Source organism: Cyprinodon variegatus, unplaced genomic scaffold, assembly GCF_000732505.1.
Source record: "Cyprinodon variegatus isolate N-32 unplaced genomic scaffold, C_variegatus-1.0 Scaffold141, whole genome shotgun sequence".
NCBI lineage: Eukaryota > Metazoa > Chordata > Actinopteri > Cyprinodontiformes > Cyprinodontidae > Cyprinodon > Cyprinodon variegatus.
Window position 1 is genome coordinate 514491 of NW_015150594.1, and position 14935 is coordinate 529425.

General features: G+C 35.5%; 1 protein-coding gene across 3 annotated transcripts in view; it reads left to right on the forward strand.

Annotated features, from left to right (window-relative positions):
• Window positions 1-14935, forward strand: part of stxbp5 (syntaxin binding protein 5 (tomosyn)) — a 146056-nt gene that overhangs the window by 46505 nt on the left and 84616 nt on the right. For all 3 annotated transcript variants that reach the window (XM_015376784.1, XM_015376785.1, XM_015376786.1), the window contains exon 3: window positions 14623-14704. In XM_015376784.1, the coding sequence (XP_015232270.1) occupies window positions 14623-14704 (82 nt within the window). The remainder of the gene's footprint in view (window positions 1-14622; window positions 14705-14935) is intronic.

Consider the following 14935-nt stretch of genomic DNA (forward strand, 5'->3'; position numbering starts at 1 on the left):
AAATCTGTTATACTTTTGCTTGCATCCATTCACTGCAAGGGTCGAACGAAAGCTGTTCAGCTGACTCAACATTTATTTTGCTTAGAGTTTTTAGCCCCTTATCCCTTCCAGCCTCCTTTTCCACCCCCAGTCCATATGCACTTCACCTTTCCAGACTTTAATCTCCACAGCCGTTGAATTTCCAACCTTATTTCACTGCTTCTTTTCTGTCCACCCCCCCACCCCCCAGCCCCCCCTTTGTCTTTTCTTTAGGATATTGTATCTGCTGACTTGATGTACTGAAGTGAAGTTACCCTGCTAAAAGATGATGAGGTCTTGGGTTATTAGCGCCTTACTATGAGGGAAACTGGCTATGCTCCAATGACCAACTATCCACATTATCCCCACAGCATTGGGAGGTCCCTATTTATACTGTCTGAGCACTGCAGCTCCCTTGTTTGCTGGCTTAGACCCAAATTATTTTTTTTTATGGGCAGGGTAAAGATTATTCTCAGATTGTTGCCTTTCAATTTAATAGTCAATTATTATGATATTATTAAGTCTACACATAAATAAGTGCATCTAAACATACGTGCATTTCAGTTCTGCCTATGTCCTTCTTTTGAATCAAGGTAATAGTGTTTATGGCAATTAAGCCTTCCAATGTCAAAGACGTGAAGCTGAACAAGTCCAAGAATTTCTCTCGTTGTTGTTCTTCTTCATCGCTGCCTTTTGCAACTATTTTCTGAAGTCCTGATTCATACACACTGAATAATTGATGTTGTGTTTTCTCTTCTTCCTGAGTTCTGAAGAATTTATGTGAGCTCTAATCTAAGACGCTGTTAATTTGCTGTTTATGAGTTACGTAACTTTGAACCAGTCCACTGCTGATTTTTTTTTTTGCTGGGGTTGGTAATCTTGAGAGCCAGTTTCATCAAAGTGTTTGACAGTCTTTGCACTTGATGTTACATACAAAGTAAAAAAAAAAAAAAAAAAGTCATCTATAGAATTTAAAGTCTTCAAGTAATAATGAACTGTCATTTCTTTTCCTTAGTTGAGTGATTGTCACCATAATATAGATAAACATTTTTTAATCAAATATAATTACTCATTGTACAGATGATGCACACTTGTACAAACCCCAACTGACTTCTTCAGCACATAATAAGACAAGAACTTGTAGAAATTTACTTGACAGGGGAATTGAGGGGCAATAAAATAATCCCAGAACTACCTAATTCATGAGGGCAATGCTTTATAAAGCTGAGAATTTCAGAGGTTTGCAAGCAAAACATTTCTACATTGAAGAATATAAATACAACACTTATATTCAGCATATTCTTTAATAGTCTGAAAATCTTTTATTGTAATATACAATGTAGAAATTAAGAAAAAAAAATAAATGTGTGATCTTTTTGCAAAGTATAAAGATATAGCTATTTTTTATCTGAGGACTATTGAATGATTTTTTAACTTTTCACCTCAGGAAGCTGCTACTTTCAAGAATGTCTTATAGATCAACATTTGGAGCGGGGACCATAATAGATATAAGAGTTGAAAAGGTGTATATGTGTGCAAATCATAATGCTTGCAAGTAAAGTATTTAACAATTGAAGAGCTGACCATTATTTGTTGGTTCAAAATGAACACAATTGTTTGAAGGCGTAATAAATCAACTATGTTAAGGATGATACAAGACTTGTGTTAAATGTATCACTAGTTAACTCATCTCTGGGTATTTATCCTAAAACTTTGTGTGTTATCTGAATTTGGATTTCAGTGCTCAGAATGACTTTTGGATGTTTTTTCTTTTTAATTTTCATTTTCTTTTTCTTTTTTTTCACTGTATAACTCTGAAACTCACAGGGGAGTCGGGTTTTCATACAGTACGTAGCTTCTCCAGGCTCTTTCTGTCATTGATGTATCACTGGGTGCTTGAATGCTCTGGCAGATAAGTGTAAAGGAAAGCAAATTAACACAAAGAAGTCATAGGGGACGCTAAAGTGCTACAATGTGTAAATCTCAAAAGCTCAAAGGGTGAGGACCTATGTGAACAGAGCTGATTTAGCTTGCAGCCTTGGCGGGAAGGGAGTCATTGCTACTGTTACTAAGCAACAAATGAAAGCTTGCATTCAATATTTTTCTTTCTGCTTTGGTTACGATCATTTCCAGATTTTCCTGTTAGATTTAGAATTCAGAATAAAAGTGAGCAAAATTTCTTTTTTGTTACCTAAACTTAAACAGCTGTTAAAAAGGATGGCATTAGTGTGTTCCCGAAGGCCACACCCCCACAACCTGCAACCAGTCAGTATGGAAAGATAACAGCTAGAAGGAGCATGATATAATACATAAGATAAAGGCCTGACCTCAACTGAAGGACTGCTACAGAGCCCTCTGCATCTTATGAGTAACAACAACACACAACAGGAGTAGATTGACAAGATAAATGCTCATTGCCATTCAGTTATTTTGGTAAAAACAATAATGTATATATCTTTATTTCTGGAGAAAATATGGACAAATCAGGCTCAAATCATCTCAATAGCATGGCAACCCTAGACTGAAGACAACCTTTTAATAAACAAACCAACAATTAAACCAACACCTCACATTTGGCCTTAGCTGCTATGGCCTTTATCTGCTGTGATAAACTAACCGGGCTGCCACTGATAAAGCAAAAAATCAGAACGACTTCATTCATCTTGTTAAGAAAGAGGGTTTTTGAAGCACCTTATACACCAGAAAGCCTGAAAGGTTTTATTAGCGCACAGATACCTATTGGTATTTCACAACTGGCTGGGTTATCTAACTTTAAACTATGGAATCTAAAAAAAAAAAAAAAGATTATAGTTGTATGTAAAGCAAAGGTAAACTGTGTTGCTCTGATCGTTATGCTTACGTTATGTAAACAGCTAAACACTATAATGTCTGTAGGAAAATCTGCAGATCTTTATATCAATTGCACTTCTTTCACAAGGTGTCCAATCAGTGTAATCTAAATCACTTAATTTTCTGGGGGGAAAAGAACTGTACGAGGCATTAAATCCAGTTGGCAACAGCCTAAACTAGTCTCCTGACTTGTCTTGAAACTCACCTGATATGAAATGTACACTGCACAGATTACTTGCAGTTAGCATCAAGTCAAGCCTTTTTATTGCTGGTTGCTATCTCTGAAGACTTTTGTTCTCTTTTGGGAAACAATAAAAATAGATATTTGGCTCAGCTTTTTATTGTCATATTGGACAGCACAACATTAAGATGGTGTCTTTGACATGCAGGGAACCAGAGCAGGTACTCAGTATGGCAGATTCAAACGTCAGCTGCAAGTTATCTATAGTATCTAAAGACTTGCATAGTAAAAAAAGTGCATTGACCAGAACAGTTTACTGAATAAGCAAAAGGTTTTAGCTTTAATCTATGGTTTTGCACATAATTTTTTTAATCTGCTGGGTTTCACAGGGCTCCATTTTGGGTCCATTGTTATTTGCTGTCTCCTACTAAGCTTACTCTTCAGACACTTTAAGTAGCTATGGTTATAAAGTCTAATAGCTGCTTGGAGGAGTGATGGACAGCAAAGCTCCTGAGTACACTTTTTGGCCTAATCTTTAATTTCACTTCCGCTTATTTATATAGCCCCAATTCACTACTTGTATTATCTCACAGCACTTTACAGATCATTTATTCAGTTCATATAGTCAGTTTGGTTCAGTGTTTTCTATCTAAGGAAAACCAGCTTATTGCATCTACTCACTCACTCGACAGCAATCCCTCATACCAAGCATGCATTTAATGACAGTGGAGAGGAAAACTCCCTTTTAACAGCAAAAACCTCCAGCAGAACCAGTTTCATTTTGAGCTACATTAGGCTGACTTTGGAATCAAGGAGACAGAAGCAAATAAGCAGAGAAACAAAAGGTAACTGTTACCTTTCTCCATGGTAATCCTGTCCAGGAAAGATGCAGATGAGCTTAGAGCCAGTTCTTATGGCAGAGGACTGAAATCAGTTCTGCCTATTAAAATTAAAAGATAGTGTGTTGTACTAAAGTTCATTTTCTGATTTGGAAAATAACTTTGCACTCGGTAGATGTTTACACTTGTGTGTCTTCCATGAATTTTGCGTTTTGGTCATTAAAAAATGATCTGCATGTTTTCAAAGGCACACATGCAAAAAATGGTTTGCACACACATACTGAATTGCCATCACAACTCTTCTTTCAACATCTTTAAGATCTGCTCTCTGTGTACAAAAACACTTGCAGTTGTTTGAAGATGTGCAAAACCCTCTGAAGAACAGGCCCTTAGGGTGAACTGTAGCAGTCTGTCGTTGATGGAGCTTGCCAGTTCTGCAACAGTTGCAGCATAAGGTGGAACACATTGTCCAACAGTGATGTTATTTTTGCTGGAGACCTTCTGTCTACCCCCTGGTGAACCTTGTCTAAGGGGCATCCCAGGACAACTTCCTGATGAGATTCCTCCCTGAGGTAGAATAACCCAGGGTTTGAGCAAACAGAACATTGAGCAAAAAAGGAAAAGTACTTTCTATGTGAGAGAATATTGAAAATGTAAGTTTAAGCATTAGCTCTTCTAGCGGCTTCATTTAGAAGAGAAACACAACAAAGCAGATTACCTTTCAGACAGTATTCTAGCAGATGAAATATAACACAGGCTGTTTCTTATATAGTAGTAAAAAAGTACGGTAATAGGTCTGGCTATGAGAGAGAAAGTGACAAAATATATGAATATGGAGGACCAATGTATCATCTATATAGGAGAACATGTAGTTACCAGCAACAGCCTACAGTAGCCAGTGCCCAACCCAGGATGGTGTATACAGCTAAACAGAAAGCACAGTTAGTTGCAGCGAAATTTGAACTGATGATTGGAAAGTACAGTAGGGTTTGTTTACTTACTGTTAACCCAAAAAAAAAACAAATATACCTGAATGCCACTATTGAATAATGCTTAGCCATACGACTACACTACTTTAAGCAATTGGTGAACCAACGTACACGTATTTGTGGTAGAATAATTTACTTTAATAGCTATCTATATTTTTGGGATCCTTACTATATAAAATAACTCTATATACATTGAAAGCTTTAAAAGCTTTAAAAAAGAAAAACAACATGTTTTTAGAAAAGTGCTAAATTTGATCTCGATATCCCCAATACCTACTTGCTCCTATGGGTTTAGCCAACAAACAGTTTGATATATACTTTTTATAAAAGAAGAAAAGGGTATGTGGTTAGCTAAATCAACTTGTAGAAAATAAAGTCTTGGACTGTATTATAATTTTATTCAATTTTTGTATCTTAAGATACTAAATTTGGTGTATTGTTCTAACATGATTGTATTGTAGGATACACACAAACAATTTGTATGTGGAACGATGCCATTTTGTGGAGCATTATGATTCCAAGCAATCAGATCTCAGCCTTTCCCCCCTCGAAAAATATGAACCAAGCAAAGCAGAAATTCGAAATATCTTTGTTTGTTGTTTAACTTTTTTTTTATCTTTATACAGGATTTATCATTTCTGTAACACTTTTTTTAATTTGCTAGAATGTATGCTATAGCAATATAGCTTTTTCTTGAATAAATTTACACATTCAATTTGGTTTACAAGTATTGAAAAGGTAAGAGAAAATCATGTACTTGGTTCTAGAAACAAACCAAAAATATGTTTTTAAGAGGAGTGTTTGGGTGTATTTATGTAACTGGATTAGATCAATAAAAGATCAATTGTGTGGAGGAAATCGACTGTCTCAGCAATCTCTAAATTCGATCTGGCTGAGAGATGGCTGACGACTGATGGTTCAATAGTCTGAGGTCATGAAGGCTGCAGCATCATTGATTATTTATACTATAGGAACAAACATTTCTATTTTAATGAATTGAGATGGGGTCTCAATTCAATTCTATTCCATGCTGCAAAAACTTGTCCTACTTCAATCCTTTTCAGGTTAAATCCATTTTCTATTTCAGTTTTTCCATGCTGGTTTCCCACTGATCCTTCTGTTTTCTGCCTCCTAACTTCAGAAGCCCTGATCCCTTTCTCTAAGCCCAGTGCCGATCAGACTCTGATCTCTTTCCAACCCCCTCCCTTGCAGGGTGATGTATGAGTGGCTAGCCTTGACGTCACCTCAGGCTTGACGTCATAGTAACTCAATGCTCTCAGACTTGCTCTTTCTGGTGTTTTCTCTCTTACCCTGCATCCTATTCCTTTTCCTGTTATTGTGTCAAAATCACCTCTTCTGTGAAGTATTCCACAGCTCCCCTCTTTTGTCTTGTCAGAAATTTAAATAATTCAGTTTCTATTTAATTTGCCTTTTTTCTTTAACTATATTCATGAGCATGACATTTTTGAGGCAGGTGACAGATCTCGTCAAGTTCAACAAAATATGAGTATTTCTGGAAACAAAAAGCTCTTTCTTGGGTGTTACAGAGAAGCTTACTCATTTTTAGCTACATCTTTTAGGATATCCTTCAGTACCAACAAAACACAAAATATATATATATTTTTTTCCAGAAGTCGTGCCTCAGTGTTTTCACTTAACCAGATTCCCAGTGACTCACCTTTATTTTTTAGGAAATTGGCCTGTGGCTCAATATGCCATGGATACAAGAAGAGCAATAGAATATCAGTCAACTTTGACTTCTAGAATAGCTCCAGAAATTTTCATTGGACTTGACGTGACATGAAGCTGACCCACTTTCTGCTTTCACTCTCTGTCTTTCTGTACTCTCTTGTCTTGTTGCTATTGTAGCCTGCGGCCAGTCTGTCTACTTATAGAGTTGGTGCAGTGTGGGGAGAGGATGCAGATCGGCACACAGACCTCACTCGGCTTAAAAGGAATAAGGAAGGCTCCTGTCAGAAATGTCTCCTGAGAGGCCTGCCCCACAATGATTGAAAGGTGGAACATCCCTGTAACTCAGGGTCATGTTTGTTAAAACGGCGGAAAAATATGGACAGCTGAGCTGTCAGTGATCTTTTCCTGTAAAATATTGAGTAATTTTAAAATTCAGTAAGGGACAGATTGTTTTAAATTGAAACGCATTCAAATGTCACTAACAGATCTTATAAAAAACATGTTTCTTATCATATATGGAAAACCAGATCTGTTTTAGTCCACAGAATCTAGAAAAATATACCTAAGCTAATTTCCTTGTGGATATATAAATGTTTGCTTGCCATTTGGAAGACTCACCCAAGAAGAAAGGCCACCATCATCTTATCAGAGCGTTTTCATCAGTTTTGTCAAATCTTTTTGTATCAGTCATTTTGAGAAACATGCTTCATGGATAGCTTTTCTTGTTTGTCTTTTTTGGAGGGTTAGGGTTGTTTTAAGATATACTATTTTTGTTCTTCTCTAAGAAAAAAATGAAAGATACGCATGCACTGACAATATCTGTGGGGCGATCTGAGATTACCATGAGAATCACATAGCAGACCAACTTCTAACATTTGACATATTTTAAGTTTTAAAATGCAACAAAGTAAAGAGTTCGATTTTGCAAATAATCCATTAAAATTTTTGATCCATGCAGTAATACATGCGTATATTATATGCTGAATATTCTGAAAAGATACAAAATTATTGTTGGAATATTTTTGATGGAATATATGGTGTTATTAAAATGTATTGCAGGTTTTATTTAAAAAAAACTTAAAACAGAAATTTCTGTAAACAGTAGACAGACATTGGCCCCTGAAATATACTTTTAGGAATACATCTGAATTGTCATATATATATATATATATATATACACTTGCAGCATTTTTAAGAGACAATAAATTTACTGATACAGTAGTGGGTTATTGTTTGCACAAGGAAAACATGTACTGAGGTAAAGGGGGCACTCTTATACTTCATGAAAACTGGGAATTGGAACCTATTGTTTTGAGATTTTCCAACAAGTGCTGATTTGGATACTTTGGGTATTTTGGGCTTAGCTCTGCCAGCTTTTTTTAAAGAGGTATATATCATAAAAATGCATGTTTCACAAATGATGATTTGGATTTGCTTTCATTTCAAAATAAAAACTACCACTGCAAAAACAGCATATATTGTCATAGTTGTAATAAATGTGTCTGTAGATAATAAAATAATTTAAGTGTCTAGACTTAAGCAAAAACGTAAACAATTTATACAAGCAAATGTTAAAACCTGCTTAAGTAGGTACCAGTTTTTTGCTCATTCACATCTTAACGAAAGACTCAACAAGCTAATTTTATGTGCATAATTATTCAGATTATCTGGTCTCATACCCAGCCTGCATTTAGTTTTTTTTTTTTTTTTTTTTACACAATTTTGTAGTTTTTAACTTTCATTAACCAATGTGTGGTGGTACTGCAATATGTGATGTTAGATGCTTTGGTCAGGTGTAGCTTTATGCCAACTGTATACCTTTTTGGTATGTTAAGTTGTAAAGTTTTTTTTTTTTTGCCTATAAATAGCTCCTAATCCACATTGACTATCTATGTTTAATTTTTTATGGATGAATTTTTCCTAATCGGTTATTAAAGTGTATATCTAGAATTTTGGAAAAGTGACGCAGCAATGAAACGAGTCTATTTGATTTTTGTTTTTGAAGATATACCACTTTAAAATGATAAGATGCAGAGTAATTGTTAAGAAATCAATGCAATTACCTTTTACCTTCTTATACTATTTACTGGTGCTGAGGTCTGTTTTGTAGGTTTCTTTCAGTGAGATGGAGACTCTTGAGGACTGGAGAAGCATTTTGTTCAGAATTATTGGTGCAAAATGTAGCTTGGAAAAAATAACAAACTAAAATGCATTTTAGATATTATTATATTTCCAAGATGTTTCTATAACCATGTCTCAGTCGCTGTGTTTCTTGATAACACGATTGTGGGACAGCTGGCTTTCTTCAAATAGAAGGCGAAATGAGCAGTTTAAAAAGCACAACCTTAAATCCTTTGCTCTCTTTTTTTCTGAGGCCCTGAAAGATTTGGTTGCCAGGCAACATTAGGACAGAGCTTTCAATTAAGTCACTCAGATTTGGCTGGTTTGCAATGTCATTGGGTCCAAAGCATTGTGCCTAACACCTAACTGTAGTGTTGTATTTATGCTCGTTAATGTTCCAGCAGAAATGCAGGCGGAACAGAGGATATTTTTTTCTAATTTATCTTAAATAAATATAGTCTGATAATTGATTTTGTGAGAATAACATTGCCCTTTAAAAAAATGATCCTACTGTTTTTAGAAAGCTGTATGTTGTTTGAAATAATATCATGCTTCATACAGTTTTTGTTGTTATCCATGAATGCTCTGATTAAAAACAACGCAGAATTAGGAATGTGTTGTATCTGAGTTGCATCATATGTTTGAATATAGAGGTGACATTTATCTTGTTCATCACATCAATAGTGAAGATGATTTTTAATAAAAAAATTAGCCTAAATTTTTAGTATAATTAATTACCTCTTTTTTTTAATCAACAATATAGGTTTTACTTACAGATAGTAAAAAAAGAGAATGTTTCGAGTGTGGCCTTTAAAAAACATGTAAGAAAAAATTTGTTTTCTGTCCTCGCTTGAATATTTCATAACTGGCTTGTCTGTATCTCGCTCGAAGTCGATACTCTCATAGCCAGGGGGGTCTCCCAAAGGATGACTGTGTGCTAGGTCAAACGGAGAAAACCTCTGGATTCTATCGTATCATCCGCAGGGGGTTACAGTGATTTGGTGCATGCTGGTAGGCTGTAATAGTCAGAAAACTTTTGATGCAGTTATCTTGTCATGGGGAAGAAGGTTTGTATTTATAGGATAGCGAGGACTTTCTGTCATTACAAGCTCCTTTAAAAGATAACTTCCTTTTTTGCTGCATAACAAAAATGTGAAGGTGGTTAACAGTTTTTTATAGTTGTGTGAGGTAAAGAGTGATGCTGTAGCTGTTCCTTGGAGCTTTAAGTCAGTAAAGTATTAGAAACATTTGAACTGTTTTGATTAAAAAAAAATCTAATAAGGTATGCTGGTTTGATTGTTGCAAGAAAACAAGTGCAACATAGCGCTTTTTTTTTTTTCTTTCAAGTCAGGAAACTTGACCAAAGTGGTTTACACTACATTCAGTTATTCACACATTCACTCACACACTGATGGTGGCAAGCTAAAATGTGGCCACAGCTGCCCTGGGGCTTACTGACAGAAGCAAAGCTGCCATACACTGGCGCCACCGGGCCCTCTGACCACCATCAGTAGGCAATTTTCCCCAACTCTCACCTCAGAGAATAATTTGGTTACTTGGTGTTTTAACATGGCCATAGCTGCAGTAGAACAGGGTTTTTTTTAGTTGTGATAGTTTGTTTACATACATATACGTAGTAGTTCAACCCCTACCAGTTTGCCTGCCTTTTTTAACGTCTGAATACATGAACTACTGTATACATTTTCACTTTATAGTAAGTACGTAAATGTGTAACATTATTTATATAGCTCATTTCACAGACATAGAGATCACAAAGTGCTTCACAAAATTAAAATACATTTGCAGTCATAAAAGACATGGTCATAAAACAACCATTTATCTACCAGAATTAAAATGCTTTCTTAAACAATTTTTTTAAACAGCTACAGCATCATTTAAATAAAACTTAAAAGCATCAACATAATCAAGTAAGCACAAGGAAAGCGGAAGATCATTCTAGAGCGCCAGCGTGACCGCCTGAAAGGAGCAATCTCCCGTGGTCATGGAACGAGTACGAGGGACCATGAGCAGGTCCTGGTCCTGAGACAGCCTCCGAGAAGGGTATATGGACAAAAGTCTCTAATGGACACAAGTCTCTAATATTATTGGTCTGTATTGCTTATAGTAACTAGATTGTCACAAAGTACAGAAACTGGCATATCTCACAGGAACACAGTTATGTTTTTCATTGTTTTTTTTAAGTTCCAGGTTCTTATTAAGTTCCAGGTTCAATGTAAATTGTGGAAGACAACTTTACTGTTGTCTTCCACAATTTACATTGTTCTGTAAAAGCTATGCCTAAATAACTCATTATTTTTTGGCAAGATTTCTTTAAAAAGCCACTAACCTCAGTTCCAACAAATAAACCCATGAACCATATCTTTTGCTTTTATAATAATTTGAGATTGTAGTTATAAAAGATACTTCATATAATATGATTTATATTTTCCACAAAATCTCAAATGTAGATTATCTAGCATTTAGAGTAAAGGTACTTGGAGTTAAATATCATACAACTTTTTCCTCACCTGTATTTGAAATGAGTAACATTTGACCTGCTCCCTTTTGGGAAATTGAAGCGCAATACTTTCCCATGTCATGTCTGTTATTGTGTAGGTTATGCCTTCAGTAGTGAAAAGGGATTTCTACATTGTGAATGAGACAGTTTAGGCTCTTAAAGGTTAATTCAAGCTTAGATGCCTAGGAATAGTCATACTTTTTAAGCTTAGTTGTCCACGTGAATTAATAGAAGATTAGATCATTAATGACTTGGTTGCCCCCACTGGTTTCGCAGTTCAGGTGTCTATATTCATACTGGAGGCTTATTGGCCTTAAACCACTAGAGCTGGTAGATATCCTCTATTGTCAAGTCATCACTTTGCAGAGTTGTAAGCTTTGGAATACAATCTTATGGGAAAGGAGAAAAGGCTAATTTACCTTTAAAAATGTCTAGTCACAGTTTTCAGGAAGCTGATGACCTCTTTTTACCCATAATATGTAAATAAAGATTATTTAATTAATTCTTTCAATTTATTTGAGTGTTGGTTTTATAAATGTTCTTAAATTATGGTTGATAAAGCTCTAAAAGTTTCTGCAGCTTTGCTGACCCCTCATGGAATCACTCCCCCCTGTGCATGAATATATTTCATGACCAATAGCATTGTTGACTTCATGATAGCTACACCACCATGTGCCCTTCATGACAAATCGCCACCCCATCCTAGTTCTGGTGCTCTTAGGAAGAACTAATGGATATAATCACTAAGGTTACCCATTCATCCACCTTGAAAAGTAAAACTCGTTACTCTCTGTCAGTCTCCTCCTCTTTATCTCCTCTTCTATTTACTTCCAAAACTTCTACTCCTCTCCCTCTGCTCTCCTTGCTCTGTATCTATCATTGGTTATTCTTCCAATTGCATCTGTGCGCTGTCCCCTCCATTTTCTCTCTGCAATGATTTTTACAACTTCCAGCATAATGTCTGCCTACTCTTTGCTGATTAATTTGATAAATATTTGATCGTTTGCCTTATTAATTTTTGAAGTATTATTGTTGTCTTAAGTTTACATTTTGACAACATATAAATGCATTTACTGAATGAGTACCGGGTAAATGTTACTCCTTTAGGTTTTGCTTTTGGTACCTCGACCTAAACTAAGAAAATATTGCCAAAAAAGACAGTGATACAGATGTACACATGGAAAATCTTTTTGGTTTAATGAAAGAAAACCCCAGAAGTGTCTCAGAAACAACTTGAAACTAACAGAAGTAATGATAAATAAATAAAAAAATCTTTGAAAATGAACAATAAAAGTCAGACAAGGCAGACATCACTCTCATCTTGATTTCTCCAGTGCATTTAACACAATTCAGCCCACCTTATTAGGTGAGAAACTCCAGAACTCAGGTGGAGGCATCAACAATAGCCTGGATCAAAGACTACCAGACAAACACACCACAGTTTGTTAGAGTGAAGGATCAGCTGTCTGATCAAGTAGACAGCAGCACAGGAGCACAGCAGGGGGCAGTCCTCTCTTCATTCCTGTTTACTCTGTACACCTCTGACTTCTAGTACTAGAAAAAGTCCCGTCATCTGCAGAAATACTTGGATGACTCTGCAATCATTGGTGCATCAAAGATGGAGAAGCTTACTACAGAGAGCTGGTGAATTGCTTTGTGACATGATGTGAAAATAATTACCTGCTCCTGAATGTCAACAAAACAAAGGAGACAATTGTAGATTTCAGAAGAAACAGGAACTAGTTGAATCCTATAAACATCAAAGGAGAAGAAGTGGAGGTGGTTGAGGAGTATAAATACCTTGGTGTTCAATTGGACAACAAACTGGATTGGGGAAACAACTGTAAAGCCGTTTACAAGCTGGGACAGAGCAAACTTTACATCCTAACCCAGCATTTTAGGATGCTACATATCTTCTATAAGTCTGGTGTGGAGAGTGAGATTTCTTCCTCCATCATCTGCTAGGGTAACAGCATCAGAGCAAATGACTTAACAAGTTAATAAAGAGGACCAACTCCTCTAGAACCTTTTGCAGATTATTTCACAAAGATAAATTCTTCAGAAAGTGAATATTATGGACAACAGCATCCTCTTCAGAAGATCTTTATATGACAACAAAGTGTCTTCAGGCAGAGGCTTCTCTAGATCTGCTGCAAGACAGACCGATACAGAAGATTCTTTCTGCCGACAGCTATCAATACCTAAAAAAACTGGATTAAAAAAACAACTTATGATTTCATGCAAAATTGAATTTCCCTTTGAGATTAATAAAGCACTTTTAAGTGAACTGAATTCAATTCAAATAATGTAAATTACAGATGCAAGAGAATTGTATGCATAAAAAAGAAAAGGGGCAACTTGTTTATCTTTCCTTTTCTGTCCTTTTTTCTGTTTCGCATCTTTTCCATTTTCCTTTCCTTCCTCCTAAAGAAAATAAAGAAAGAATCCTCTTATCCCTTAGTCATTTCTTTAAAAATATACATGTCTTCTTCTGTATTCCTTTCTGTCTACAAAGAAATTATAAAAAAAACACACAGCAATGATCCCCTCAGTAAACAACAAAATAAAAAACGAATGAGCTTAAAACTGACAGTATAAAAACCAAATATAATATTTATCCATGCACATTCTGTATTTATACTCATTCAATAAATACAAATAGTTAAGGCTGTAGGGTAGTTATAGCTTTCCTATCTCCAGGAGTACATGTGGCCAAGCTCTTGAGATATTTCACCTCTAAACTGTAATTTTACTTTCACCTTTTCTATTCCCATCACCTATTTTACTATTTCCCAACAAAGATCTCTACTCAGTATTTGTGGCCTTAGTCAGGAGATTCTTTTTTTCTGGTGCTGTAGTAAGTTTTCAGATTTTCTTAGTTTTAGTACACTGTGTTGTGGCTAAAATACACAGCAGAAATATTTTCAACTCTAGATTTTGTTTTTCTTTACAAATAATTTCTATATTTTCCTCATGTTTTCCTAATAATCTTTAATTCTGGGTGAGCGATCTTTTTAAAAATATTTTATGTTTTACACCAAATCTATCAAACCATACAGTTTCCTAAAAGTTTTGCTGTTGTCCTGAAAGGCAGCAGAAATATTTAAATATATTTAACTGTTTTCCCTCAAAATAGAAGACTTGCCATCATAGTATTAATGAATAATACAGCCAAGACAAATTATGGCAATGGTCAGATTTATTTTGATATTAAAATGAGCCTACTCTTTTTTTCACGTGTCCCTGTAAGTCATATACTGTATTTTACCAAGGCTATGTGTTATTTCATTATCAGCTTGGCAAATAGTTTTTGTATTAAAGTTGATTGTAGACTATTTTTCACTTTAGCATTTTCCTGTTCAAGCTTGCATAACTTTTGCCGTAACCTTGCATTCCTTGACTGAGATCCCCTAGATTTGGTCGCCCTGGTGTTGAGTGCTACTGTCAGCATGAAGGTGGAGCAGCTGTTATCCAACTGCAGTTTCTCATTAATGAGGTAGGTTCTACTTATATATATATATTTTCTTTGCCTGAGATGCGGAACTCAAAACACAGAACTTACATTTACTTTCCAGTATAGTCAACATATCTATGGATATACTTAAGTGTGGATGGATGAATTTAACTTGTGGGAACCAACTTTGAGAAGCTGTTATCATTAAGTAAGCGCTAAATAACCTGAATCTATTTCCCATATTTTATAATGCCTAATCAGAGATTTGGGATT